We start from the raw sequence: 19,191 nt of genomic DNA on the forward strand, positions 1-19,191 counted from the left end.
CCCGAACTAGCTGACTAAGAAAACCAAAAACTAGACTACTAAAAAAAACCCGAACGACTAGAGTAAACCTGGGACACAAAAACCCGGACAAAACCAACAAAATAAAACACAATACTCAAAAGCAACATAAATCTCAAAAAATCCTAAGTAAAGCAAAAACTAAGGTTGAGCCAAAACAAAGAACAGAAGGCGGAAATAAATCTTCTAAAACAATAAAAAATATACAAAAAGACTAGAAACTAAAGCAGATCTAGAACACAACACCAAAAAATAACTCCAAACAAAAACCAGAAGGCGCTGGGCAGCAAAGTCTGAATCTGCTGGGCAGCAGCAAAAGTTAACGCTGGGCAGCGACGACGAGGAGCGCCGTCTTTAACGGCTGCGCAGCGTAGGAGGCGGAACTTGCAAAAAACGAACCAGGAAACAGAGTCAGAAGCGGGGCGTCGCGGATGCGACCTCGGCAGACGAACCAGAAGCGTAACGTCGCAATCCAGCGACCATGGCGAAACAGAGGCAAGGCGTCGCCGCACGGCGACCCAGGCGAGGCGAGACGGAAGCGTGGCGTCGCAACTTTGCGACCCAGGCGAGACGAACCGGAGGCGAGGCAGATCCTACCAGCTTCTACACCAGGCTCTGTGCGTGCTCGGGTTCATCCCTTGGCCGGTCCATAATGTTATGATATATTTTTCTGGGATGAACCCGGACACAGCACGCACACACAGAGTCAGTTCTTATGAGTGAGTTTTATTGAATAGTTTGGAAGATGGAGGATGAGACCAGAGTCTTTCAACGGACGGAGGTGAAGGGTGTAGAAGCTGGCTGGCACGAGGAGTGTGGAGAGACTGACCGGGAGGAACTCTGGAGCCGAGCACTGGAGAGCAGGACATTTGAGCAGAGCCGTGGAGCGCAGAGCATCAGAGCCGAGCAGAGCAGTGGCGAGCAGAACGTCAGAGTCGAGCAGTGGCGAGCAGATCATCAGAGCCGAGCAGAGGCGAGCAGAGCATCGGAGCCTGAGCAGAGCATCAGAGCCGAGCAGAGCCGAGCAGATCATCAGAGCCGAGTAGAGGCGAGCAGAACGTCAGAGCCGAGCAGTGGCGAGCAGAGCATCAGAGCTGAGCAGAGGCGAGCAGAACCTCAGAGCCGAGTAGTGGAGCACAGGACGTCCGAGCCGTGCAGTGGAGGGCTGAACGTCCGAGCCGAGCGGTGGAGGTCTGAACGTCTGAGCCGAGCGGTGGAGGTCTGAACGTCTGAGCTGAATACTGGAGGAAACAAAACTGTCGGAAAGTCTATGGGCTGACTGTAACATGACCAGGTGAACGGAGTCTTCAGGCTGACGGGTACGAACGGAGCTGACAAGAAAAACTGGCAGGGACTGAGCGGGAGTGAACGCTATGGACCGGCGACGGGAACAGAAAGAGGTGAGTCTGATAAAGAGGTGGGAACAGGTGGAAGCAGTTGTGGGTTAATTGCAGCCTGCCAGGTGAAACTGATCAGGCTGCGCAGGAACAAGAGAGAGGGAGAGAGGCTCAGCATGCAGCCAATAAACTGCATCCTGACAGCAAGGAACCGGTAAAAGCAGAGTCTGGTAACGCAACCCACCAGTATTCATCACGTAAGCCGCTCAGCCGCTCACACCCGCAGCAGCGCGAGCTGCGCGGCCCCGCGAGCTGTGCGCCTCGTCGTCGTCGCTTAACTTCTTCCAAAACAAAGCAGGTATAGCAGCTAAACTGGGCTCCCTTCTTTGTGATAAAATGACAAAGCGTCCAAGCGGCATAAGGACATAACGCATGCAGTAACCTGCTTCATAGTGATGGATATGTCTGCTGTTCTCTGCAGCTGAAAAACCTGGCTTCAATAACCTGCCACTCTTGATCCGCGATATAAAGTTAAGTTATTTTTCTAAAAAAAAAAAATCTGTTATGGTTAAAAAAGGTGGTTGAATAAAGATTTAATTGGAATTCTGTGTTTGTGTTCTTTAAATCAAATCATTTAGCAATATCATAAAATGTCCAGGCAGAGCTGCACATAAAATATGGTTTTTAAATATTTTCAATAATTATTGATATCGATCAATATGCCTTTTCTTTTTTGATCGATAAGCTTTTTTTCTATATCGCCCAGCCCTATGCCACATACATCTCTATGCATGGGAACACAGATTCCCAACCCCCCCCCGCTCAAAGGTGTCCTGCTTTTCCCAAATGAAAATATGGTCACCCTATATTAATGTTACAACGCCTTTTGTGATCTACACACAAGTGCACTGGTATTTACTAGTTAAGTGGCTTCTGAAGGCAGTCGATTATACTGGATCTTTTAAGGATATGCACAGAAAGGGGACACGCCACACATTTCAGATTTCTTGATAAAAAAATATGTATAATATCTTCTGCTTTGTCATTTCTGCTGTATGTTCTTCCGTCACCTAAGATCCCAGTACAAACCACTGACGTTTGGTCGGAATGTGACACAATGTGGAAATAAATAAAAAAAACACTCTCCGATCAAACCAGCAGGGACAGAGAAACAAGAACAGTTACAGAGAGGAGAGGAAACAACTGAGGAAGGTCTCAGCTATAAACTAGAGCCTTTCACCTGGAAAGGATTTAGGATGAATTTGCATGAACGTGTTCATAAAAACAATCTTGATCTGGTGAATTCCTCATCTCAAGCATCTATTCTCAGACCGGCGGGAAATGCTGAGAAGTTTCTTACAAAGAGAAAGACTGATATTTGTCACTGACGTCAGACTACATAATGAGAAGTGCAATAGTGCCGTTTACCAAAGGGGGGCAGTAAAGTCATTTTCTAAGAAATAAAACAAAAAAAGACAAGGAAGGCAGGCAAATATAAAACCGCAGTTTGGTTCTAAATGGCTCAATTTTATTTGTTCTTAACCTCAGTTGTACTTGTGGGATGGAGAGTAAAAACAGTTAGTGGAGACGGTTTGTTCTCTTCCCTGCAGGACTTCAGTCCTTTTAGGGGCTTCACGTTTCTCTCATTTGAATCTGAGAACTTATCTTGCCGGTGGCTCTTTATTAATAAGAAAATACTTTGTGCTTTTTCTAAGATATGAAAGAAAATAAAAATAAAAAATGACATGAACACAGCAAATGGATTTCCTTTTTAGCAAAAAGCAAGACAGGAGCCATGGTGGTGGATTTTCTGAGACAGAAGGAAACTTTAAAAACTTTTAGGTTCCAAGAAAAGCAGAAAACATTTAACCAAAAAATGTGGATACTAGTTTGAATAGCTCAAGCTTTTTTATTTTATTTAATTACTGCTTAACCTGTTCCCGCTCGCATCAGACCCGTAGCAAACTTCCCCCGCAGCAAAGCCATGAAGCATGACATCATGTTAGTTCAGAACCAACCACATCCTTGTCATCGTGTTTGTGACCTCCCCTCTCTTTTTCCCTTTGTTTTTCTTTGTCCCTCCTCCCACCTCCGCCGTATCACTCACCGACAGAGAACACTGGAGTATGGCTGAGGCTAATGAAAGAAAGAGAAAGTTTACGTGCTTGCAAAAGGCGTTCGGATTGCGCGTTCGAGGGTTCATTCAGTTGTGAGTCAGATCTGAGGAGCTTGTGAATGATCTAGAAGGAGGGGGCTGAGGAAGAAGATAGGGAGCAACATATTTGGAGCACAAAGAGAAGTTATGACTCAGAGAGGCCCTGTAACGATGTCAGAAAGAACAGGGAGGAGGAGGAGGCAGCAGAGGAGACCCCAGAGGAACAAATATCACAGATGCTTCCTACTGTACTTAAATAATATCCCATGTAACATGGCAGCGACACTTCTCCATCTCCACAGAACTTATCGCAATCTTGACCACAAACTAGGGAATCTAATTCCACCTCTTGGACGCCACAAGACACAGTTATATATTAAAGACAGCAATAAAATGTGATGCATTACCTGCCTTCATACTGTGTCTAGTTGCAGCCAACATTTTTACTACCAAGGGGATGTTATTAGAGAGCACAGCATCACAAACTAATCGACGCACCTTGAGATTTGTACTAAAAATAAGAGTTCCTACACATATTTCAAGTAGAAGTTCCATACTTTTCCAGCACTTCCAGGACTTTGTGTTCACTATAAGATACAAAACACTATAGTTCTCTATGTGTTTATGGTAAACATTACTACAGTGGGCACACTTTAAATATGAAATCAATGAAAACATATGGCAAGGAGGGAGGCTTAAGGATGGCAATAAAGGAGGAGAAAACAAAGGAAAAATGAAAGAAGAGAAGGATGGACACCATAAAGGAGAGCTAGAAGGGAAGGAGAAGGACACAATGCAGGTAGGAAAGACCACAAAGTACTGAGAATGAAAGGGGCGACACAAGGAAGGAAAAATGACACAAGGAGGGAAAGAATGAAGGAAACAAGGAAGGAAAGAAAGGCAGGGCACAAGGAAGGAAGGACAGTACAAAACAAAGAAGAATGGACATAAGGAAGGAGGGAAGTATGTAAGGAAGGAGTATACAGTGAAGTAAGAAAAGCCATAAGGAAGGAAAGAAAGGACTAGAGAAAGACATAAGCAGTGAAGGAACGACAAAAAGCAGTAAGGAGAGTAAGGAGGGTACGTCACAAAGGAAAGCCTGAAAAACACTTGAAAAATTTTACAACGAAGGAAGGAAAGAATGGACTCGAGGAAGGACGGCACAAGCATGAAAGGGAGGCACAACACAATAAAGGAAGGAAGGAAGGAAGGAAGGAAGGAAGGAAGGAAGGAAGGAAGGAAGGAAGGAAGGAAGGAAGGAAGGAAGGAAGGAAGGAAGGAACGGAAGGAACGGAAGGAACGGAAGGAAGAAGGATACAATGAAGGGGAGAAGGAAGTAAAGAAAGAAAAGAAGGAATGACTTATGGAAAGAAATAAAGGACGAAGAAGAATGGGAGGACAAAAAGAATAAAAAAAAAAAATCAAGGAAAAAATTAAGGGCACAAGAAATGAAGAAAAAAATAAGAAAGAATATTTAGACATAGGGTTTAAAATAAAATTTGAAAGTAATAATATTTTCCCATAATCTTACTTATTCTTAAAGATTATTATTCAGTCCGGGAAAACTCTTGAGATCAAATTCCTTACTCTGCCAGACTGTGGACGACTTCTGCCAGTAAACTGAAACTTAGTCACCACTAGGTCTTCCAATATGCAAAGTCGTCATTACTGCACCATCGCTATATTGTTTGTTTACTTATGAATCTACAGCATGGTGCTTTCATTAAAAACTAAAATGTAAATGTACCAAATATATTTAGACTGTTTGTTGTTTCAACTCAAGGCTGCGGTTTTCGGTATAACAATAAATGATTTAAAATTGTAACTTAAAGCCCTCTTACTGAAAGTCAGAACCCCAGCGAGAGGGAGGAGGCGAGGAAGGAAGGCAGGAATGAAATAGGGACAGAGGGACACAATGATGAGAAGAAAAGGAGGAAGAAAGGACACAAGAAAGGAAAGAAAAGAAAAAGACAAAAGGAAGGCCGGAAACAATGTAGATAGGACACAAAAATGGATTGAGAGTAAGAGCATGAAAGATGAAGAGAGGGATGGGCGGATGGAGTAAATAATTAGACAAATAATTCCAGAAACAGGATGCATGAAATAAATGAAACAAGTAAAAAGATATGAGTTATTAATACAGAAAGGAGAAAAGATGGAATGAATGACACAACGAAGGATGGATGATAGAAGGAAGGACACAAAGAATGAAAAAACTCTGGGAAGAAACGAAGGAAGGACAGGATTAGGTAGTGATCATATAAGAATAGAGAACAAAGTCTGACAACAAAAGCTTTTTCCATACTTGTCCAGACCTGGAAAACATTGAAATTAAGCTCCAAACTTTTCCAGACTACATTGAAACCCTGACTGTTTAAAAAAAAAAAAAAAAACTACAATGAAAAAAATATTTGGAAAGCTTAAACTCCTGGAGTAAAAGGCATTGGCATATTGACTTATTCCAGTTCAAGATTTTTTATGGTCACCGCGTGTTACTGTGGTGAAATTCCTTTCACGACACACTATGGCTGAGAGTACACACAACAAACAACAGACAATAAACGCGTACAGCTTTTTTTCCCCCACATTAGAGCGTGCAAAAGATAAAAAAGATGAAAGATAAAAAAGGTTTGTGTCAGCATCTAAGGGCTTTGACATCAGTCCCTTCACAAGTGATATGAGCCATGTTACATAGATTAGTGTGTGGTTATGACGAGCCAGGAGCTAATTCTTAAACAACTGAAATTACAGCAAAGCATCAGGCTGGAATCATATCCAGAGAACAGGTTGGCAGTCGAACTATAAATAGTCGCTAGGACACAACAACTATCATTACTGTGAGCAGTGATGGGAAAAATAAAAGTGGAAAAACTGCACTGGCTCTGAAGCCTGCAATACTAAAAAATGTTGGGTTTATAAATGATAAAAGAAGCATTTGGATGAGTATAAATTAGAGTTAGGACCCCTGAATGTAGCAGCTTTCTTTAAACGCAGTGTCATTTAAAAGTTTTCACACCCTGTAAACATTTCCACATTTTGTCACGTCACAAACAAATACTTTAATGCAGGGGTGTCAAACATACGGCCCGCGGGCCGCTTCCGGCCCGCCGAACAATTTAGTCCGGCCCGGTGGCTAAATGCATTATCATTATTCAACAATGATTTTTTTTTCCCCAGTGTCCTGTCTGGCAATGTGGCAATAAGAATTGTTTTCTTAATGCCAAAAAGAGCTCATCATATCTGACTTTCACAAGTGGAGCAGTACTGCTTTTGCCATAGTGCTCCGCTTGATTTATGAATGTGAATAGTTTTATTATGATTCATGCGGGGAATATCTCAAATTATATGGACACTACAATGGTAAAGTAGGAGAGGAAAGGAAGAACAAGACGAAAAAAGAAAAGGTGAAAGAAAGAGGAGATAAAAGAAAGAGAATGATAAAAAAATTATTGAAAAAAACATGTACTTTGTTTAATTGAAAATCTGCAGTTCCTATATTGTCCACGAGGGGCGCTGTGTTTTAATCAGCAGATGGTAGCACTGAGCTTCAGATGTGGAAAATTAATTTTAAATCATTTCTTAATTTTTATCTGTTTGATGTATTTTGTCATGCAGGGCAGTGTTTTAAAGTTCCAAAAAATGTGAATAAATGTTTTTCAACATTGTACAATCACTGTGATCAGTTCTTATGCACAATGCACTTAAGTAAATGTAGAATGGAGTAAAAGTACTGTTGAAATTGCATATACTTTTCTTAAAAACGCTGAGGTTATTCATAATATATTGTGTAAAAGTAAAATTAATTTAATATAAAAATCAACAACAAGTCCACTTTTATTAGTTCTATTTAATCTTGCGATGAGTTTCGCGTGGCCCTTCTTGAGATCAGATTAAGCTGTATGAAAACCAAAATGAGTTTGACACCCCTGCTTTAATGCATTTTTGGGGCAGATTTTTTTGCGATAGACTGACAGGCCAAGCAAGGAAAGAATTAACTAGTCACCGACTCTACACATATGGCGGTTATGGCTAAAACAGAAAAATCCTGTCTTGAGCTTTACTCTGGGTCATCACAGTAAAAAGGGCCAGGATACATCTTAACCTTTCAGATTTTAATGTGCAAAAGAATTGAAGGCCGTGCATTATTTTCTTTCCGCTTCGCAGTCACGTGCGACTTTCTGTTGATCTTTAACATCTCAATCAAATAATCTGAATGCTGTGGTTGTGACATGACTAAACAGCAAAAGCTTTAAGGTGCACGAAGACTTTAAGCAAGGTACTGTGGCTGCTTTCCTCAGCTACAGAGAAAAAGAATCTCTAAGATTAAACACCCAGGGAAATACATCCTCACCTGTCTTTTACCAGCATCTGACCATCACATGAAAAAAAAAAAATAACACTCAGGCGCAGATTAAATATTGACCAACCCTTGGAGGAGCCTCACCAAGAGCATGATGCTCAAGTAAAGGGACGGTTTATTTTTAGAACATGTGCTTTAAAGGACACTTTTACACTTGTGTGAATGTGTGCGTGCCAGATTGGGGACATGTTCTTTGGGAGAAAGCCGTGGAATTGTGTAAATGAGAGTGTGCATTTCTAGTTCAACACTCAAACGTTTTTTTTTTTGTTTTTTTTTTCATCTGAAAGGCAAACAAAGCAGAGCGAGGACATGAGTGGCGTCATTTGCATTCTAATTAAGTGCTTCCTGTTTGTTACCACAAACCCCCCCCTATCCATGGCGAAGGGCCAGGGCCTCTGGGGCCCACCTGTACCGATCGGATCCAGCATACCTTCACTGACCCGACTGGAAATGACTCAGTGTCTGCGCATCGGAGGGCAACAATGACCCTTTAGTGCTCCTCCAATTGTTTGGATTTCAGCCCACATTACGAATAAAGCTCTGCGCTTTCTGCCTTGCTGTCTGGCTCGTTTACCGGCAACAAATCAGACAAATTCGTCTTGAAACTGCTATAAATAAAGGCTCGATCTCACAACAGAACTGTAAACTAAACCTAAGCCCTAAATTAAATGGAAATTAATATATTGAGTAATTATTCAAAAACAAAATCTAGGTCTAATTTCAAATCAACAGTTTTTTTTGTTTTTGTTTTTTTGCATGACCAGTAGCTTCTACTTAGTAAATTAATGAGGGAAAAAAAAGGCAACAACTCCAGCTTACTGTTTACTTTGTCAATTGTGAGGTTTAATATAATGAACCCCATTGATTTCAGAGAGCTCCTTTCATGTAGCCATGATAAATTTTTGATGACTGCTGTTGGGGCTCGAACTGACTGATATGGAAACTGAGGCCTGCAGGGATAATAAAAGAAATGTGTGCATGTGTGCTCCTATAACATATGGAACAGAGAGAAGGGAAGTGTGTGTGTGTGTGTGTGAATGGAAACGGTGCAGTAATGACCCCCCTGCGAGCGGTGGGAGGAGCCCCCTCGTCTCACCTCCTCCCATACACCATTAATAAATAATTAATCAGAAATCTGCCAGTCAGAGCGGACTGGTGGCATATTATAAGGCGCTGTGTATGGCAAAGGCTATCAATCAAGGGCATCCATTCATGTGCATCAACTCATCTCCAGGGATGGGAGAAACTGGTGGGGGGAGTGGGTGGTTGCAGGGGTCTGTGTGCGCTGGTCCGAAAGGGGGGGTCGGGGAGGGAGGCGTGATGGATCCAGAGCAAACAGACAGAATCAGTCTCTTGGAGGCAACCCTGCCATGACCATATAAGGACATGGGCTCTGCTTTAGGCTGCAGATTGGTGGCTCCTGTGCGCTTCATCTGGCAGTGACTTCAAAGTCATTTGGAGGCTGAGTTTGTGACGTCACCCTTCCCAAGATAGGCAGGTGCGAGTTAAGCTGACGTAGGCTTTTTTTTTTTTTTTTTTTTTTTTTTTTTGGGGGGTGGGGGAAATAATGGGATGTGGAAGAAAATATCAAGAAATCTTTCACCAATAGGATAGAGGCAAAAAAATTATTACTTAAATCGAAGAAAGAAAATCTCCAGGTAAAAGTGCAAAGGAATATATATATATATATATATATATATATATATATATATATATATATATATATATATATATATATATATATATATATATATATATGTCGGGGAAAATTGTATTAAGTGGTTATATGTTGCCATATCAACAGTGTTTTTACAAAAAAAAAAAAAAAAAACTTTTTTGCGTTACAACCACAAAGTTTAATGCTTTTTATGTAACAGACATAAGGCAGTCTAAAATTTAAGGAAGTGCATAACTTACGTGAACAATATACAGGATTTTCAGATTTCTTCATAAATAAAAATCTGAGTAGTGAGACGCGCATTTATGTTTGCTTCCCTTGAGTTAATACTTTGCTCAACACCAATTTTGGAGCAATCTTCCGTAGTACGTCCAGCTTTTTTTTCTTCTTTTTTTTTTCCTTCTTCTTTGCAAAGTGGCTCCTGTTCATTCAAACTGGATGAAGAGCATTTGTGAAATCAATGTTCAAGTCTTACCTAAGATTCCCAGTTGGGTTTAGGTCTGGAGTTTGACTGGGCCATTCTAAGACATGAAAATACTTTAAACTATTCCATTTTAGCTCTGCATGTACGTTTGGGGTTTTTGTCCTGCTGGAAGATGAATATTCACCCCAGTGCAAAGTCTTTTGCAGCTTCTAACAGGTTTTTATCTCAGGATCACCTCTCAGTTTCATTTAGGGGTGTCAGAGGTAAAAGCTTGGTGAAGAAGAATGCTCGCCACCTGTTTTCAGATTTTCATTTGCAGAAAATTTCAAAAACACATGTATCTTTTTCTTCCACTTTACAACGACGTGCTACTTTCTGTCACAAAACAATCCTAATGAAACACACTGAAGTTTGTGGTTGTAACACGACAAAATGTTAAAAAAATACCTTTAAGGGGTATGATGACTTTTGTAAGGAGAGGCTTAAAAATATTCAACGTAATGTGTTTTTTTTTAAGACACAATTGCTTACAGGGAATATAAATCACTGTAAATCTCATACAAACCTATCAAGAGTACCTGCAGAATGTAACAATTGAGCTAATTGACAAAGCAGCAAATAGCATCGCAGAATTATGAAGGCTAAAGGTTAATGAATTTGGAGATTTCATATATTACAGTAAGACATATGAATCGATTTAGAGAAGGCCCAGAAATCTGTACATCCTATCCTGAGTGGCTGGGAGCATCATGTCTGCAGGCACTACCAGACTGAAACAGACACAATCCTGTGTCGGCCCAGAAAAACGTCTGAATCCCCCCCCCCCCCTCCATAAGTTCAAGTGAAACCTCTGCAGTACAAGGGGAAACAACTGTTAGTGTGACTAATTTCTACTGAGGACGAGCAGAAAACATCAAAGCGGTTTAGTTCTTTGCGGAGGCACCATAAATCTTAAACAATATACACAGACTTTGAGGGAAAAGGTCCTTCAATAGCCACAAATTGTACATGTGAAGTCAAAGAGGATGAGTAAGAGTCCTGTAGTCCTGACTCCTCATCTACCAAAAGTATTCGGAGAATTTGGAGCAGCAAAGAAGGTAGAGCAGCCTCGGTTTAATCGGCAGGGTCTTGATTTGTGCCCCAACTTCCTCAGAACATGACACAAAGTGTCCCTTGGCAAGACGGTCAGCGTCATAATGCCCTCCAGGCTTGTTGCTTTGGATTTATTTTTATTTTTTTTAAAAAGCAGTACTAGTTTACTGCTTTAAATTCTGAGCACTCACCTCTCCCTTCTTCCCAGCTAGAGACTGGCGCCTCGGCGTCGTCTCCTCGTTGATGCTGGACAGAAAGTTCTGGGAGATCCGCAGGGCGTCCTGCAGGAGCGGGTGGTCCGGGTGGCTGGTGGGTGTGTGTTTGAGCAAGTCCTTGCAGTAAACGAAGTAGGTGTTGCATCAGAAAACCAAAAATATATCAGAGAAAATTATTTAAATGCACAGAGAGCTGTGACTTCATCGAGGCACGTTTCAGGGCCTTTTACTTACATGTAACACCAATGTGCTGCGCGTCACTCGGTCCACTGGTTTATACAGCAAAGCTGCAAGCAAAGTGAAACAGAAGCCAGACTATATAAAGTCTATATAAAGAGACGGATTTATAATTTAGGTAACATTAATAAAACACAACACGACTGACCCTCCAGTGAGTTCTTGGCTGTATCCTTACAGTCTTTAGGGCTCCTCACCTTCAGGTTCTGTTTGGAGAGAAAAGCACCAATCCAAAATGAAGTTGGCACTAAAAAACACTGAGCAGTAAAATTATGGTGAGGTTATATCATACAGTTAGAATGCCTCGAGCACTGAAGGTCATTCACTTCCTGATTAATTATGCCATCCTCAGCAGCTTTTTTACCCCACCATGATCCTCAAATGGCTCAGAGTTATGCATCATTACTTAGACCATTAACAACTCATCCATGATGAATTTCCTGTCCAGTATATAGATGCCCGTTTCAGAGATGACTGGCAGGGCCTCATAAAACATAGATGAAGACTTACATATTGGAAAGATCCAGATGGGTTGAAAAAAAAGGGAAAGTAATGAATCAAGAGCACCAAAGATAGGTCACCAGACTGCTCATATATATATATATATATATATATATATATATATATATATATATATATATATATATATATATACATATATGGTCTATAGTTCACCCCATGTTTCCATGTTGGTATATGATTTCTAGCTCATATCATGTCATAGAAGCCTCCAAGATTGGATTAAAAAATATTTACTATTTGGTCATATTCTTAAATATCAGGCCACAAATTAATAAGAATGAATCTGAAGCCATGCCAATGACAGCAATGTGTCATGCTTACATGGTAGGGAAGTTTAAATTTAGTAGGGTTCCTCAAGCTGTGACGTTTTAAGGAATTCAACCTCTGGAGGACTGGCTCAAGCTGAACTTTAAACTAGCCTTACAAGAAATCCATACGTGCATACAGTTAAAGTGGGAAAAAAATACAATTTACACGCTGGGGGTAGATTAATATTATCAAAATGATTGTGGTCCCTCAATGAAATTATGTTTTGATGATGCTACCAACCATTATAACAACTATAGATCTATGGACATTTTAGATGATGTATTGTCAGAGTATTACTTTAGCTTTCTTAAGTTAGGTAGGCTGTTGGTGGACCAGCATAATAAGGCTGACCTGAGAAACTTTAGTTGGGGGGAAATATATCAGATAGGAAACACAGGGGTGTCCATGACGTCATTGCTAAGTAAGTTAAGTTGGACATATTAATAAGACAGATATAAACCATGCAATACTGATTTACGGCACTTGAAACCTAATGAGTTTTCCAGCATTCGTTTTATAAATATTAACATGGCATCCGTTTGGGATTCCCCAATAAATATCTAACCCTAAACAACTGGTAGTGGTGTCAGGGTCTAAAATGAAAAGCCCTAATATTGACAAACAATAGGATGTATATTGAAACACATGCTAAAGAGCTTCTGATTGTATTCGATTAAAAACACCCACCATAATAACACGACAATTTAAATGGGTGGAATTTCCTAAAGCTGCATAAGTGAATGATTGAATGATGGCAGTGAGTTTTAAACGCACAGTTCATCAAGGAAAGCCTCAGAGAAGTTGTTTTCAAGAGACAAAAAAAAAGAATCATTTCTGTTACACCTTGGATGACTCCTTAACTAAACTCTTCCTTTCTTATCTGGTCGTATGGAGACAACGAGGCTCTTCCCTCACAGTCATACCTCAGAGATTTCAGCAAACTGTGAGTTGGCCTGGCAGCACTTTTCCGCTGTCTCTACAGCAAGCTCATAGTTGTCCAAGAATGCCCGATACACTCCCAGCTGGCTGGCCTGAAGAAGAGACAAAATGTTTGCATTTTCAAAGAACATTTTAAAAATAAAGGAGGAAAAAAAACAGGAAAGAAAAGGTATGGTACATTTTAAAAACATATTTCAGTCCTAGAGGGCCAAACTGCAATAGCAACAGACATAATCAGTGTAATTTCATGTCTGAGATGCACGGTTTAGTCAAGTCAGTAGAGTCTAAAAGACTATTCAAGACATGGGGGGGGGGGGGGGGGGGGGGAAGATAATCGAACAAAACAACCAGCAAAGAAGACAGACGGATCAAAACAACCCCATTTAACTATGGTGGTCCTTGACGCTGGCTGCTATAGCAACTAGCGAGACCTGTTCTGTGCTGAGTGGAATAATTAATGACTGCTGTAACAGAGGCTATGATAGCACATTTAGGAAGCTGGATGATGGAATTAAATTCTGGCAAACGCTGCCCGCCAGTGCCGAGATTCATCTCAGCGGAGAAAAAAAAAAGGCAGATCACTTTATCTGAACAAAGGCTGAGAGAGGAGAATGTATAGCGGAGCTGAGGTGGGCCCAGTGTGCGACCCCCCCCCCCCCCCCCCCCCCCACCACCACCACCACCACCTTTAAAATGCTATTACATACGTATCTCTTATGTGAGTATGCTAAACAGGTATTTTTAAATGTTAAACTCCTCTCATGTGGAAACATTTGTGACCTTAAAGGCTCTTTCTGGGAATGTCATTTAAAGCCTTATTCATGTTTTGCCTAATTATAATGAAATAGGAGCTCAGGTTCTTAAACAGATTGCAGCAAGAAGTATTTTTCACAAGCTTTTGTCAAAACATAAATCCAAAAGTAGGTTTACTAAAATAGACAGAGAATAAAAGACAGAGAATCTAAAAATGCCTCACAGTATGAGCTAGCATTTCCCATTGTCAACTAAATGTATTGCATTGTGAGGAAGTGATGCTAATCCATGCTTTTGTCTTAAAGAGACCAGATTTAAAAGCTGTAATTACTTTCTTCTATCTAAAATAATCTTTATGTCCAGCTACTGAATGAAAACGGCTTCTAAAAGTTTGTAAAACACTGAGTTCAGTTACTCTGAGTGCACAAGCATTTTTACTGTATAGAAATAGTTTGTGATCTCTAAGCAAAGGCTGTGCACAGTTCAAGTTAAACGTTCACATGCAATTACTAAGAATAAATGTAAAGTTATGCACCAAATTGTTGTTTTTAAAATCCTAATATTATTAATCATGTAAAAAAACAACAACAACAGTTGAAATAAATAAACAATGGCCCAAAATTCATGCCCATAAGGAGTACATGTAAACTTGAACTGCGACTGTACAACTTTCAGGCTATAGGCCACACAGAGAAAACAAAACTGGAAGCTGTATTTCATACCCAAGTTAAATTAATCATTCCCAAAACATTTAAAACGCCGTTCAGCGAAAATGTTGCCATACCATAAAGCAGCAAGAAGCAGGAAGGTGCTGCTTTCCTAATCCTTCCCCAGGCAACACAATATGCTCTGCAGCAGGGGCAATTCAGAGCGTGACAGTTAGGCTGCAGAGCGAACGGGGAGCCCGAAAAATCCCGCAACCACATCGCCATTTGACAGCGTGAAGCGTTATGGAATGCAGCCATATAGCGTTGGGGGCAGAAAATGGTTTTGAGAGATGGGGAAAAAAGGTTTAGGTGTTTGGATTTCTCAGACCAGGATTTACAATTTGTTAGAGTATGTGTGTAATCCACAGCAGACAACATAAAACAAACTGGCAAATGACAAGCTACAGACAAATATGTTCCGTTTACCACTGCCTGGTGTTAGAGGATGTATCTTACGCTAATAGATGTAGCTGTGGGCCAAAGTTGAAATAAAGCTGTTCTCCGTTTCTCAGTGGAATAAAGACAATTACATTCAATTTAACAACTGCAGTGGTTAAATGCCTGCAACTCTGACACTAAAGCAATGTGAGATATTAAATTATTTAGCTTTTCCACCATTCTTTACATTGAAAACTGTAATTTCTATGAAGTGAGTTTAGATGTAAAGTTCCTTGAGATGACATGTTTCATGATTTGGCGCTATATAAATAAAATTGAATTGAATTGAATTGAAATGCAGGGTTGTGGATGCTGAAAAGCTGAAATTGCAACCCATCCCCCTCGACTCAGTATGGGATTCTTTCTTTTGACAAAGATGGCTTCCTTCACCCCTCTTTCAAACCATCTGCCTTCGCTGTTTAAAATCTGAACATCAAATCTGTCACCGAAAGGATATCATTTGCTCTTTGGATCAGGCCCAGAGTGGCTGGCTCTCCTGTCCTGTGCTTGGCTATGCGTTTATGCAGTTGTTTGGTTTCTCTTATGTGGAAGGTAGAGTAATCCTTGTTGTACTGGACCGAAGATACCATGCCGCTCAGCTTTGGTTCGGGTGTTCTGTCCTTGGGATGAACCAGTCTTTGTCTGAGAGTTTTGTTAGGTTTGAAAATCACTGGTATAGTCTATTTTGATACGATTCTCCTGAGTGTCTCAGAAACTCCTGACACATTTGGAATGACACTGTTCCTGTCTCTACATCTTCTCCCCTGTGTTTGTAGCTGTGCCGTTTTCTCTGCCACTTTTGTTTATCTACTCTACAAAGGCCCAGTTTGGATAACCACATGATTGAAGGGATTTCCTGATGTGCTTGTGTTCTTTCTGCTTGTCCTCTGCCTTGGTTGGAATCAGTGGCGGCTGGCCCATAGGGGGCGCTCGGGCGCTGCCCTCGCTAGATGTGGAGGGGAGAAGTCAAAATATATATAGATTTTAAAAGTATTATTAATGTCAGTTTTTACTTAATAGTACGTGGCTACATGTAATAAGAATTATTAAAACACTTCTACTGATTTACTCTATCATTTAACAGTGCATTTCCACCAACAGAACGTATCATTTCTCTTCTTCTACACTTTTGGGGCTGTGACTGAAGTAGCCCTACAAGTGTAGCGAAATAACCAATCGTATACTGTTGCTAGGGAAGATTTATAAATATTTGGCCAATCAGCATCGCCAAAATGAATGGCTTTGGGGCTCCTGGAGTAGTAGCCCTAGCTGCACAGTGATAGGTGCACTTCACGCGTGACATCACGAGCTACATCCGCGCTACATCCGGGTAACGTTGGTCGGCAAACACAGCACTGTTTTCGCTTACCAGCGTGACAAAACGGGTGAATTAGAGCGTACTTTTAGTTTATTTTTGGAATCTAAACAATGCCTACGACTTGTTGTGCTCCCGGTTGCACACAGAAGCATTCCAAATCGTCGGATGTACGTTTGTTTCGTTTACCGAAGGACAAAGAAATAAGAAAGAAATGGATCATTTCGATGAAAAGGATGCAGGATGCCAATCGACTGTGGGAGCCATCATACTAAGACAGAATTTGCAGTCTACACTTCATCTCCGGTAAATACAACTTAATTTTGCACTAGTCATTGTTCTACTTAAATCATTATATAAATAAAAAATTAGGATACATATTAAAGTCAAGACGTAAACGTTTGTTTTGTAATAATATACGTACATGTACAATGTATGCAAACCCTCTGGCATGAGTCTGTGAAAAGGATTAATAAGACAAAAACACCAAAATAATCCTTTGTAAACAATGTTTTTTTTTATTAATTAAATGCTTATTGTGGAATCGTAGTAATTTTCCGACTTTTAATTTAAATGCATGTACTGGGTTAGGCAGGGAAATCTATTGGCCAGCCCCACCAAGATTTTTTTTCACCAGCCGCCACTGGTTGGAATATTGTCCACCCGACAACTCAAGGTTTTGAAAGCAGACACTTTAAATTCCACTGGGTTATATGAATCAAAATCCAGCTATTGATCTGTGTGTAGGTTTCTGGTAAACCTCGGTGTTGAGACTCCCTTCCTCTTCAATGAGCACAGCAGAGTCCAGAAAGGGCAACTTGTTGTTCTTAGCATCCTCTCTGGTGAACTTGATGTTGCTGTATGCTGTAATTAGGTAGGTGTGTGCATCTCTTCAACCTCTTCCTTGCAGGGTGTGACTGGCAGGCGCGGCTCTGCAGCGGCAGCAGATCAGGACCAATCAGGAGGAGCTTAATGAGGAGCAGATCTCCCGAGGCAGATGACAGATTGTTTTTGCACCCAGGTAGGTCATCAGGTCAACCTACCATTACTTTGCTCTTGTTCTCATCGATCCTTCACTAATCTGAGTTTGTCCTCCTTTTTGCCGGAACTAGCCGCATGTTTTGGTTCCTGTGTTCCTGGACTCTGCTTCGTAGTTCTTTTGGATTCAGGACAAATTATCTCAAGATCCCTTGCAAAATGACCTCATTGCTCCTCTGGCCATCTTCCTGATATCAGCTGACTGGATTCCTCGGTACCTACCTTATGCTCACCTACCTGTCCATCCCCTATCACTCAATTCAATTCCTAAAAAAAATTAAACAAAGAGATAACATTGCCACACCCTCCGCCCACCACAACCTAACAAACTGTGGATATGCCCACCTCTTCCTAGACTTTCCTCAACTCTATTAAGAGTAAGGATTCATTATTCTCTGACTCATTGTTCTTACAATAATGCTTACCTCTTATTCTCAGTGCCAAACCATGATTCCCCAGTTTATGCAGGGAATCCCCATGTAAACTGATGCTTGGCACTAAACGTCTCAGGGCAGACAGCTTTGTTTCTTATGGTATTAAACAAGCAAAATTCAAAAGTTACGGATTGGTTATTTAGTAAAGTGACTAGTGCCAGTTTAGTAACAGCTGAGACAGAGATCCAGAGATCAACGGGTATTTCTGAAACCAAAATCCAACATTTGGGGATGTTATCTCACATTAAGCAATTTCTTCATTGTCTCTAGGCCTTTTTGAAAAAGTTAGCAGAACTAAACAATGATTAGTTTCAGTTTTGACTTCTGAGACATGTCTTAATGTTCATGGCAAGAGCTGTGCATTAGAAATTTTGGAATTACCGGTATTGATCAACTTCATGATACTGTCAAGCTAATAACCAACTAATTTGACACTGAAAGCTAGTCACAGCCCCAGTTGAAAAAAGCAAATTTTCATGTTCTTTCAGCCATCTTTAAAGAAACAAATTCAAAGTTAGTTCCTATTTCTGAGGCTTGTGTTTAGGAGGATCAGGATCACAACTGTGAATTTGCCCCATTTTCAGTCTTCAAATGCTTCTCTCTGACACTTCGCTCTCGTAGCCTGTCAGCGATGCTTTTCCTTTTTCTCTTTTCACTCCCTCTCTCATCTTCCTCGTTCTGATGTCTCATGACAATCTGCAAAGGCTTTACTAAGCCTTTGCAGATTTCAGAGTCATGGTGAGACAGCTCTATCAGAGTTCCAGCCGCCTAAAAATCTACTTGGCTTGTCAGCTTCCATCCTTTCACAGATGTCGCTACCCCCCACTAAAATTCATGCATCACCTCCTTTACTCCCTTTTAATTTCTTTTCCCTTGTCCTCAGAGCAGCAGAGCTCCAACTACTGTTACACTGTTACTATTTACTGTTTTATATACTTATTTACTTGATTTCTTTTCAGTAGAGAAGAGCAATTATGGAATTGTTGATTGTCAAAAAAAAGATTATCTTGATACACATTTATACCTATTATGGCCATTATGTTATAAGTATCATTGATGCTTCATTGTTTTTAAATGAAAGCAGTTAGATCATGGTATTCATGTTTGTTTAAACACTGTTCCATTTTTGCTCATGGATCACCCGACTTTTGAAACATATTCCATTTCAAAACTACATACATTTCCTGGCAGTTTTCCAAACATCAGGGACATTTCAGTAG

At 40.6% G+C, this 19,191-nt stretch overlaps 1 protein-coding gene across 1 annotated transcript in view; it reads right to left on the reverse strand.

Moving 5' to 3' along the window:
* bcr (BCR activator of RhoGEF and GTPase) overlaps positions 1-19,191 on the reverse strand; it is a 117,198-nt gene that overhangs the window by 24,149 nt on the left and 73,858 nt on the right. The window contains exons 5-8 of the mRNA XM_012871131.3: positions 13,271-13,378; positions 11,665-11,722; positions 11,514-11,566; positions 11,256-11,396 (exon numbers count right to left, since the gene is read on the reverse strand). Of these exons, the coding sequence (XP_012726585.2) occupies positions 11,256-11,396; positions 11,514-11,566; positions 11,665-11,722; positions 13,271-13,378 (360 nt within the window). The remainder of the gene's footprint in view (positions 1-11,255; positions 11,397-11,513; positions 11,567-11,664; positions 11,723-13,270; positions 13,379-19,191) is intronic.

This window comes from Fundulus heteroclitus, chromosome 8, assembly GCF_011125445.2.
Source record: "Fundulus heteroclitus isolate FHET01 chromosome 8, MU-UCD_Fhet_4.1, whole genome shotgun sequence".
Classification (NCBI taxonomy): Eukaryota; Metazoa; Chordata; class Actinopteri; order Cyprinodontiformes; family Fundulidae; genus Fundulus; species Fundulus heteroclitus.